General features: G+C 35.5%; 1 protein-coding gene across 2 annotated transcripts; it reads left to right on the top strand.

Moving 5' to 3' along the window:
• The first annotated feature begins 232 nt into the window (after window positions 1-232).
• On the top strand, window positions 233-2,743 carry LOC127076133 (uncharacterized). 2 transcript variants are annotated; one of them, XM_051017697.1, is made up of 6 exons: window positions 233-909; window positions 1,020-1,152; window positions 1,255-1,369; window positions 1,456-1,492; window positions 1,675-1,924; window positions 2,101-2,743. In XM_051017697.1, the coding sequence occupies exons 1-6, from the start codon at window positions 703-705 to the stop codon at window positions 2,229-2,231; spliced, it is 873 nt and encodes a 290-aa protein (XP_050873654.1). In that variant the 5' UTR covers window positions 233-702; the 3' UTR covers window positions 2,232-2,743. The 2 variants fall into 2 exon arrangements, with proteins under 2 accessions (XP_050873654.1, XP_050873655.1); XM_051017698.1 differs by having other exon boundaries at window positions 239-909; window positions 1,678-1,924.
• Window positions 2,744-11,920: the final 9,177 nt, after the last annotated feature.

Below are 11,920 nucleotides of genomic sequence, written 5' to 3'. Positions count from 1 at the left end.
AGATTCCGAGGTTAATTTGTTTGGCTTTTGAAATGCTGCACAACAATGCCATACATTTGGAAGACAGGTTGGAGGCTATCAATTTGGAAAAGAAGATGAGGTCGAATAGAGACCAAAATGGCTTGATTCCATCCACCTCATACTACAAAAATAATAATAAAAGCATTCATTATTAATTATTGTGTTTAGTATAATATTGAACAAGAGAAAGTGGGTTACAACAAGAAAAGTTGGTCTTGTGGTCTTTGACACTTCATTGGATACAGCATCTACAATTGTTGTGTGGGTCCCACAAGCAGCTTTTTTGTCTGTTTATTTTAATATCACACACTCTCTTCTACTCTTCACACCCCATCAAGCAAAGCAATGTTCTTTTGTTGTTGTTGTTGTACATAAATACTTTCATCAAGAGTGTCTTCTTTTTTTCCTTTCATTGCTCAGACAATAATGATTTTTCTTTCTGTTAAGGGTGCTAATGTTTGTGGAATCCGAGGATGAGTTTGTTGCTGGTGTTTTTGAATGTAGAAAAGTAGCACTAAACAGAATCATGAATGCACGAGTGTTTTCATCGATGTGTTTTTAGAACATACAAAAAAAAAATTAGCTTCTTTTTTTTTTCTTTCTTTCCACCCTTTATTAACCTCTGTCTTTTTTCACTCTTTGGATTCTGTGTTTGTTTGTTTTTGTGTTTTTTTTTTCTCAATGTCTCAACAAAGACAACCTCATATGATGAGTGGTAACAACCAAGATCAATATAGTGACACAACATTTACCAAAATTTTTGTTGGTGGGTTGGCTTGGGAGACTCAAAGGGACACAATGAGAAGGTATTTTGAGCAATTTGGAGAGATCTTAGAAGCTGTTGTTATCACAGATAAGTATACTGGGAGATCTAAAGGTTATGGTTTTGTAAGTCCATTTTTTTCTTGTTCTTTTCTTTTTATAATGTTTCTGACATTTCTGAATTATTTTATTTACTTGTTTTTTTTTGTTTCATTTATGATCTCTTGTTTTTATAGGTGACATTTAAGGATCCTGAGGCAGCTATAAGAGCTTGTCAGAATCCATCTCCAGTTATTGATGGAAGAAGAGCAAATTGCAATATTGCTTCTCTTGGTGCTAACAAGAATAGATCAGTAACTCTTCAACATGGTTTCAATTCTTCCACTCTGTTCTTTCTTTTTCATTTCTTATATTTTGATTATATGTTTTATAAAATAGGTAAGAACAAAAATATTTATTGATATCATGTAGGTAGGTTTAGGCCTTCACATGGAGTGGTGGCACCAGCTCCTTATCATGGATCTTCTTCATCCACAATTTTTCATCAACCTACTAGGCAGTACACATTTCCTTATTCAACATTTGGGTAACTTTTATACATTATGGTCTCATTTTTATGTTGAGCTAGTAGTTTTCTATGAACATTTTTATATGATGTTTTTTATGTAACAGATATTCTGGATATTCACAGGACACTTTGTATCCTGCGGTAAGTGTTATGTTATAATTTCAATCAGTTTGACGGAATTGTTGTGTCATCGTGATTTTGTTGAAGCTCGACTCGAAAGTCGAGCTTTTAACAAAATCACTGTGATTCCGTCAAAATTAATGTCGATTCAAATTTCTGCTTAATAGAGATAAGAATTAATGTTGATTAAAACTTGTGCTCAGCAGAATTATTACAATGTGTATGGTGTTCAACAATATTCACCTTACTACCCATCTGTTGGAGGTGCTGGGACAATGGGGTTGGTCCAAAATATGTACCCTTACTACGGACAATATGCGCAAAATATCCATGGACCTGGTTTTGGTGTTCAATACCCTCAAATGACACAGATTCCAGTTTTGTCTCAGAATTATGGTTCCTCTGGAATATTGTCATTTCCTTCCTCAACAACATTGCCAACCATTAGTCCAGGTAAAGGTCTAATAAACTTTCAGGTCGACCTCTTAAAGTCTCAGGTTCGAATCCTGCCAGATACTAATAATCTCTCTGTTGAGTTTGTCCATTCGACCGGCTTATCTTACCTCTATAATTTTAGAGATTCGTCTATTTTAAATTTGTATTGAAAAATAAATTGTAAAAAATTTCAGCTAACGTAGCCGCAGCCGCAATCGCAACTACTACAACAGCAACAACTGTGGCAGTAACAGGGGTTACCAGTTCACAAGCTACTGAAACAACAACAGACTCCGAACAAAAACAACAACATTCAACAACTTGATCTCTACGAGGATAAAAGAACACACATGGTGTCTTACAAGTTACAAGGCTAACCAAACCTTAACCACATTCTCAATTCATCATGACAAAATTTACCATCATCATCATTATCATCATCATGATCATCATAAGTATTTTCTTCTTTTAAGAAAATATGATTTTTTTTTTTGAATTAGAACTAGGTAAGATCATATTCATTTAAGTATTCAGCATAGGGAAGAATCTAATTATTTAAGCTTTGGATTCTACCTTTTAGAGTAATTCAACTCTTTATTATGTCTAGGGTGTTGGAAGCATCCAATGACATAATAGTCCTTTGTTTATAATTTTAGTACATGGGTTCAAAAGATTGATTTTATATCTTTCAAACCCTTTATTGGCTGGTCAATTAGGAAGAAAAAAAATTGAGCTTAGGTAGCTCAATAATTTAATATGTATTTTATTTTTCTGAATATTTTTTTTTCTCTTCTTCTAAGGATATGATTAATTGAAAAGAAAGTATTTGTTTGTTTCTTTTTCACATGTAATGATGGTTTTTTTTACCATTCACCTTTCACTATCACTTTACATTCTTTTTCATTTATTAATTATATAGATAGTTCTTCTTTTTGAATGAATGAAATCTCTTTTACTATGTGTACAACTGGAAAAATATTTGGAATCCAATGGCAATTTCATGTGTGATGTTATTGAATGTTAGTACTTTTGATTACTTTTATAAGCTTAATATTAATATTCGGATAAGGTGATTGGAATCAATTTGTTGACCAATTTTGATATGGTGGGTGAGGTTTACTTATTTTGAGATATAATGTGAAGTGGCCAAAATTGCCTTTATGATAATGTACCTCATTGATGCTTTTCTAGCTAGCACTTCTTTTTGGGTGAAAGCTATCATATTCAAATGGTTTAAATTGGTTTTCTTTTCCTTAATTGGATTTACTTCTAATGCAAGTAACTTGTTAAATTAAAGGTTTGTAGGGGTTAAGGGAAAATGTGGATTATCGAATCTCGAACATTAGTAGAATTTCTTTTTAAATTTTAGAAAAGTGAATAGTTTGTGGAATAGTGGAAGTGATAAATATACAACCAATGACTTCTTTTTTGCAAATTTATATTTTAAAAGTAATTGATTTAGAAAAGTGATTACTTATGATATTTTGAAATAAATGATTTGGTTAGGAAGGGGGAATAAGTTGGAATATTAAATCATTTTATTGAAAAAGTTATATATTATTAAAATTTAATTGATTTTATCTGTTTTATTCTGGAATTGTGGTGGTGAACTGAATATCTTAAATATGTGGTGATAATCTCTGTGATGGTGGCGCGGGGTGTACTTGCATGGTTAACATTCTAACGTTCAAGTCAGTTTAAGATTTAAGATGAGTATAGTAAAAAGTGGCTATCATAAAATGTATTTTGTTTTCCCTATAGACTTACATTATACATTTAGTCATATGGTGTGAATTTGAGATGAATTGGACATTGACTCTCTGCGCTTTTGGTCGGTCCAGAACAGTTTCCCTCAAGGCTTTGTAGGACACTGAATGGACCAGAGAAGATTTTAGCGATTTTGACTGGCCTCAAAGACGTTGTCTGGTGTGAGCCAGAACTAGAACGTTTGGAGTTAGTTGAAAAAGTAGTAGGGAATAAGTGCATTAAATGCACTCCCATATCATTGAAATGTTTTACTACTTGCTTCTAACATGTGGGTTGACGTGATAGGTTAGAACATGGTGCATCTTATAATACACTTGAGTGCACTCGAGTTTGTGTGTATCTCCAAAGATAAATCTAGTCGTTAATTTCGTAACTTCTTTCTTTAGCTGATTTGGATCGTCCAACTGCTCTTGCCTATAAGTAGAAAGAGTTAAGCGTTTTGGAAACTTTTAGCCATCTTCATCTTTTAATTCATTCGTATTTCACTATCTTTGTAAATGTTTTGATTTTTTCTTCTTAGAGCATTAATTGGGATGGTTGCAACTCTTTAATCAAAAACTCTACTTCCTTCCTTCATTCCGATTCGTCAATTTCACCCTTCATGTACCACCTTAAACTCAAGCTTTTTCTTCAGCATTTCATGTTTTCTAGTTAGGATGAGTGATAATACAATTAACTTAGTGAGTGATTATGAGAGCGAAACTTCTTCTGCCACGAGAATGGGGACATCCTCAGATTTTTATCTCCTTCATCCAGGTCATGATCGTTGGGAACTAGAAGTCATACATTTATCTGATGATTCTGACTTAGAAATGGTATCTGGGGATTCATTAGAGGAAGGAACTTCTTCGTCCGACTCATTAGAATCCCTTTTATCAAATGTAGGTGGAGAGGTGACTCGTATCGAGGTCCCTATGACCCCTTATTGTCTTAACCAAGGAGGAAATACAAGCCAACTGGTGGATGAGGGAACACATTAAAAGTTTCATCCAACTTTACTTGAGAACCAACAGCTGTTAACCTAGCAACACTAAGGTGAAAAACCACTTAGATCTTCGAGGTCGGCCATATAAAATGTCATGAATCACGCCTGACAAACATTCTAAGATTGACCATTTGGCCCGAAAAGGATTGAAGCTAGTGGAGTCGACTGATGCAATGAAGCATGGCTTGGTGGAGGCCAGGGTAATAGGTACGCCGTCTGTTCTGAATATTAAGTCTACCATAGAGGTTGCTATCTTTATAGTAGGCGACCCTCATGATTGGTATGTTTTTCAGGTGAACCCGTAGAAGAGGATGTGCATCACTTTTGATGACTATGTAGTCTCGCTTTATGAATGCTTGTTCACAAAAATAGGACTGAGGTTGCCTTTTTCCGACTTTGAGGTGGCCATCCTAACAAATTTAAACGTTGTTCCTTCCCAGCTCCATCCGAGCTCTTGGGCCTTCATGCAGGTACTCCAGATGTGTGCAGAGCATAAGTTTTGGGAGCCTTCACACGATTTATTCTTCAACATGTTCTATATGGTTCGCATTTCTCAAGACGACTATCGTGGCCAATGGCTCATTAGCTTCCACGCGGACGACCATTAGTTCGAGCACTTCACCTAGGACTAGGGGCGCTTTTTGGTGGTGAAGCCTCATACATCGGAGACCCATCTCACCTTTTGCTACTCACCTGCTGGATTTTTCCACTTCTGCAAGGGCTCATTTCAGAAGTATTGATCTTCATCTCATTCAGTTAGTACGTTCTTTCCTATCGTACTAAACTAGAATTACTTCCCCCTAACAAGGCAGCGATGGAGAAAAGTCGGCATTCCTTGTTCCAAGGGTTTGGTTATGAAGAAGGATTTGAGCCCGACAAGGTGTTTTCTTCCTAGATGAAAAATAAAAAGATTGACACTTATGCTATTTTGAGTGTGATAAACGAGGATGAGAGGAAATAGATTTTTGGTGAGAACAGGGTCCTGAAATTTTTTTAGAATGTGTGATTGCATGTTCCAAATAGTATGAAAAAGTTAAAAATGTTCTATGCCCTTGCTAGTACCCAAGGTATCCAGACTATTGTGCCTCATCTGATGACCATTGTTTTTGCTCCGACCTCTACTCCTATCTCGGCTACCGAGGGTTCTACTTTTGCACGTAACCAACTCATCAATGATGCAACCACTTTGATTGTGGAGGAAGTGGCGTCCCCGTTAACAATTCCATCAAAGAGGGCCCGGGAGGAAGACAAATCCCCCCCAATCCGGGGGAAGGTTATACTAAGCAGACTCGTCTTTTGGAGGAAGATACTTAAGGGGATATGAAATTCTGGTATTCATATATCGAATGTCGTATGCGATGTCACGACACTAATATGAGAACTTCACACAACAATAATAATAAGGATGTTAAAATGCACAGCTGAAAGTAAATAACACAAATGATTGTTAAGCCAGTTCAGTGCAACTTCACCTACATCCGGGGGCATCCAAGCCAGGAAGGAAATCCACTATAATAGTATTAGTTTTAAGACCTTAGTAAACAACCTCTTATTTACAATCTTCGCACCTAATCCCTACCCGTTCTATTTCTATCTAAGACTCTCCTAGATATGAGACCCCTATCACTTCCCTTCAATCACACACAATGATGATGACTTTAATCAATTAATTAATAGAAGACACTCTTCCTAAACATATAATCCAATTTTGCTTTAAAGCTTATGAGTGATTAACAATTACAACACAAAGACACAATCCAACTCTGATATCAACGAGATATAAGAGTGACTCACAAATAACAAGAACACTAAAACCCTAATTTCACAAAACTCAAGCATAGCTTGCTCTTCTGTCAGTTAGGTTAGCAACGTTCTCTTTAAATAACCTTTGGTAAGCGTGGGGTTAGGCTTAAAATCGCAAAATATCCAAAATGGACTGTTGCACAAATTTTTCAGAATCTTCTGCATAAAATCAGGAACAAGATCACTTGTTTCCTAAAATGTCTCAACATCCTTTTTCTCAAGTGCACGGCTGGAACCAAAACAAGCGTTCCTAAAATAAACCTTCTTGAACAGTCAAATATGATAGCTGAATATTCAGAGAATCTTCAGAGATCTCATGATAAAATAAGTCTTCCAAGAAGTAAAACAAAACCTACAAATATGTTTCATCAATATGTCAAGACGTCTTGCTTAACATCTTGTTGTGATACATGTTTTAACAAAATTACTTCCAATCATAAAAACACATACCTAACAATCTCCCCTTTTGGAAAATTTTGCTAAAACAACCTTTGCATCATATAACCGGAGAAAAGATAAAACAACAGCAATAATCACAAGCATAAAAACCAAACTACCGTACACTTGGTATAACACCAAGACATATCAGAGTCACACGCAACATAAATAAGTAAAAACCCAGCCTCACAAAAAACACATTAAGAGAAATAAACTCTCATACTCCAAGCCTCCTTCAGAGAAGAAATTCTCTAAAACAAAATGTCAAGACATTTTGCCTGACATTACAGCAAGCACACAACAACCTAAGCACAAAGATATCAAACTCCCCCTGAATTTCAGGATCAGCAACATAGAAACTACTCCCCCTGTCACATAGGAAACATGCTCCTCCTCAAAGAAACTAGCACAACTCTACACTATCTACTGCCCCTTTTTAGCCAGAATATGACAAACCAAGCAGACATTCATCAAAGGCAACAAAACAATATAGCAAAGAAGTAGCACAACATGTGAGTTAGAGGTACATACCATGTCATACAAAGGTTAAATATTCAGGGAAAAGGCCCACAAAAAACATACAAAATCAAACACAAAAAACAAACAGCTCTAATGTCAGCAAAAACATTTGATTCATCTGTAGAGGTAACACCAGCATCATCATCCTCTTCTTCATCATCTCCTTCTTCAGCATCACCAGCCACATTCTCATCAGGACTCTCTTTAGCCAAAGATTTGATCAGTCTTTCAAGCCTGGTCTTCCTTTCAGTGTAGGTCTTGATAGTACCATCCAAAGCTTTGCAGGTGTCCTTTAGTGGTATCGGGCTTCAATGGTGGCAACGTTTCTTTGTCTTTCAAAGCTTGGAAATGAATGCAATAGCTTCCACTATTTATATGGATTGAATTAGGATCCAAATACGTGTGGAATTGGCTCGAATTCGTGTGAATTTAGTGGGAAATTTTCAGATCCCGAGCGTGTGAATTTTTGGTGCCAAACTCGTAATTTTAGGGTTCTATATAGAGATAGACATAAAATAGTGCAATATGGGAAAAATTAACATACAAGTATTTTCATTCAATAATGAAGTGAATTTATTACAATGAGATAACAAAATGACTAGATAAGAAAACTTTCAACTATAACACTGATCTAGCTTGTCTCTAGAATTACGGTATGGTGTCTTGAGGGAAACAACTTGGTCGGCAAAAGGTGAAGTTCCTTGAGAGGCTTGTTCTCCTACGTTCATGAATGGAGATCGACCTGTTTTTTTTATTTGGTAATGTTTCTAAGGACCGAAAATGTCGGGCGACGGACCCGAGATGATTTCCGACCAGAGGTGCCTTTAGAGGAGACTTGGTTTAATTCCTACCATAGTCTAGGGGTCACTCCCTGGGTCTTATTCAGTGAGTCTTTACTATCTCGTAGACCCAACCATTGGGATTTGGTAGTTTGGCTACGTTGGACAGGGCACAAATGCTTGAAGAATATCACTCACGAGCCATCTCGTCTGAACTATGTCCCCGGTGGAAACTATCACACTTATTAGGCGATGTGAGGTTGTAGTTTATTCATTGTTCTTGTTCTTCGACTACCCTTGCACCTAAAAAGTTTTATTTCTTGATGCAACACTCCAAGGTCATATGGAATAGACAGTTTCCCAGAAGACTGTCACTAGATTCATCTGCTCTCCCAATAATAATTGACCTAAGAGATAAGGATAAGATGTAATGGAGTCGACGTGCTCTGTCACGACATATCAGACATGTCCTGAGGATAGGGGTGGAAATATGCTAGGTCGAGCTAGGCTTTTCTAAGCCCAAGTCTGGGCTTCCAAAAAAATTAAAACGTAAGCCTGACCTATAGCCTGTCATAGGCTTATTTTTAGGCCTGAGCCTGGCCTTTTCGAAGGCCAGGTTAGTCTGTTAGTCTACATAAGCCTATGTAGGCTAGGCCGTAGGCCCCTGTTCGTCGACTTGGCCTATTTTCACCCCTACCTGAGAAGATCTTCGTTCATCGGTTGGAGATGATTTGGTACCAATAGAAGGCGCTTCGGTACCGGGTCTACATTAGTCATTAACTACAAACTCGTCGTATCTTCGATGTCGCCACAATGAGTCTCACGTTAGCGGCGAAAGATAGAGATGATGTTAGATCGGAAGATAGACCATGAACCTTCGACATCATCAAAGGAAAACATATTCTCTTTCTGGTGTTTCCGGTGTAGATCTTGATTTGGATCTAGGATCCTTTCTTCTTTTACTTCGGTGACTTTTCAAGAAAGATCAGAGATCTAAAAATTAGATGGATCATAATTGAAACGATAACAGACTCGATCGAATACGACAAATTCATCGTTCGATCCAGAATGCTCTTGATTTCGTGATATGGGGAGGTTACGAACAAGTAAATCAGATATTGGATATGAAATCGTGAAAATCATAGGAATCGGAAGTCGATTCTCATAGATGACGCATCTGTTTCGTTCTGGAACCAGAAATGGATGCAATTGGTGAACTGAATATCTTAAACTGATGGTGTAATCTTCATGATGGCAGCACGAGGTGAACCTTCATGACTAACACTCTAACGTTCAAGTTAATTCAAGATTCAAAATGAATATAATAAAAAGTGATATTCCAAAAGTATATAGAGTTTTTTTTGGAAGTGACTTATGAAGCGGATTTGAGATGATTTTGACTTTAATTTTTTGGATTTTACCAAATAATAATTATCATATAATTTAAATAAAATATATAAGACACGTCTTATATAAAGTGCAAGTATATCTTTCATTTGAAATTTATATTTTGATTTACTACAATTTGAGCGTTTAATATTTCCTACTAGATTCAACTCTCTTTAATTCAACGCTGACAAATTTATTTAATATAAAAACTTAGTACTACCGTAAAAAAAAAAAAGTAGTAGAAGTAGTACTTTGATTCCCAAAAATTTAATATAAATGCAAAACAGTTTCGCCAATTACTATTCTGTCTTTCATTTTAAGAACATTAGAAAGTACTAGTACATAAAGTTTATATATTTAAGTAATGATATTTCAAAATGATTATTAATTAAACTATGGCGCCAAAAGATATTTCAAAATGAATATTAATTAAACTATAATGACCAACCACAAATTCTTGACTTCAAAGCTAGAAAATGTGATCGCTCATTATTAAAATAGATTTAATAAAATATGAGAAGAAATATGATTGCTAATCCACCAGCACCTCTATTGTGTCTCAAGAAATTCGAAATATGACTGGTTAAAATGTACTTTTGTGAACAAAATTCTTCAAGATATTGGGTTGGCTGGGCTTGGAAAGTTGTTGATGTCATCATAAAATGCATTACTATTCTTAGAATGCTGTTACTTTGGAATTGGAATAGCTCTTGATAGTTTGTGCGAGAACTGGGTTTATGTCCAAAATATCTTGACCATTCGCATCGAAAATACATAATTGAGCTTTCAAAATCTTGAATTGATGTTGTAGATTATGTTATAGATACCAACTACCATGCAAAATACTATGGTAATAGATTAAAGATTAGTGTGTTTTTCAGATAACAACTAGTTATCACAATGCGTTTTTACAACTTGTTTGTTTATGTCGTTAGTTTATGGTTTATGACGTGATATTGTTGCCTGAGATATGAAAATCACGTGTTTAATTAAGTGTTTTTTTTAGTGATGTCAATGTTTTTTTACTTGTGAATATTATTAATAAAATAATTACAATTCATCCCCTAATAGTAAAGTTGTTGAGTCAGATAAAAAAACAGTGAACTCAGTGTTTGTCACTTATGACATGCTTTTTGAGAGTTGGATAAATTTGTGACTAGAGTGATTGGAAGAGGGATCGAAGATTGAAAGGTTTGGAGTAAATTTGTCTTTTTATGTGAATTCTTAAGCATAATATATTGTGAACAAATTATCAGAAGCATGAAATGTACCTTGGTGATGTTCGTTATAGGCATTGTGGAGACATGCCAGAGACTACTTTACATGTGCTGCGGGATTTCCCCATGGCAATGATGGCATGGGTCGCATTCTGGATGAAGACATTCGACATAAATTTCTTTTATGCGGGCGGGTATGGAAGAATGGTTACAATTAAATTTGAATCAACATAATAGATTGGAAGCGGGGAAATCAACTGAATATGTTATTTAAACACTACGTAAAAATATATAAATGTTCTTAGATTTCGGAGATGTATATTTGGATGTATCAAATTATCATTTAATGTTAAATATTTCGGAGATTCATCTTCAAACATATGTCGGGGAACGTTTTGAAGCTTAAATCGCGCTAGAACCCTTTCTCCTTCCTCAGTTATCATATTTCTCAAAACCTCTTCAAAGTCTCTCAAATATTTTTTTATCACCAAGTCCAAAATCAAGCAACCAAGGACAAAAAAACTTCAATCAACATCGGAAACATCATCCAACACTTAAGCAAAGTGAAAAATTGTAAAAAAAAATATGTTTTGAATAGTTTTAAGTTTTTGTGTAAATGAGTAGAAATTGGAGGATTGATAGTTTAGAAATAATGTAAAACATGATACTTGGCTAAAAATATGGTCAATACAATTTTTTTTCAATGTTTGCATTGCCGCCATAAACGCAATTGTTGAGTTGCAGAAAATTCTGGAGGTGCATCTCCGAAAATTTTCAACATTTTAGATTCTCAACAACCGGAGATGCATCTCTGGAATTTTCTCAATTATTTTTTTATTTTCTTACTTGTGGTGTTGTTTGCTTGCACTAATTGTCTGCTTTATTTTAATTTATAGGCATAATGAGTGATAGACAAAATAGTCTGAGGACAGGAGGGTTGCACACCACACATGAGTATGGTGGAAAAAGAGTCAGTAGGTTTTTGAGGCTCTTGGTCCCTCTGACCATGCAGATCCATCTACTTTTGGCGATTGTGTTTCTCCTCATGTTTCTCCATCTATTTTTACTCGTAGGAGACAAGTTTCACCTACCGACGCATCACTTCCTTCATCCTCTC

The sequence above is a fragment of the Lathyrus oleraceus genome, chromosome 4, assembly GCF_024323335.1.
Source record: "Lathyrus oleraceus cultivar Zhongwan6 chromosome 4, CAAS_Psat_ZW6_1.0, whole genome shotgun sequence".
Classification (NCBI taxonomy): Eukaryota; Viridiplantae; Streptophyta; class Magnoliopsida; order Fabales; family Fabaceae; genus Lathyrus; species Lathyrus oleraceus.
Note: the sequence above shows the minus strand (reverse complement) of the source record. Positions and strands in the feature narration are given on the sequence as shown.

Excerpts from the sequence above, each read along its gene's own strand:
- LOC127076133 (XM_051017697.1), top strand. The coding sequence starts at position 703 with ATGTCTCAACAAAGACAACCTCATATGATGAGTGGTAACAACCAAGAT. Across the intron at positions 1,493-1,674 it reads AGGACACTTTGTATCCTGCG|CAGAATTATTACAATGTGTA; the intron begins GTAAGTGTTATG and ends ACTTGTGCTCAG. Across the intron at positions 1,925-2,100 it reads ATTGCCAACCATTAGTCCAG|CTAACGTAGCCGCAGCCGCA; the intron begins GTAAAGGTCTAA and ends AAAAAATTTCAG.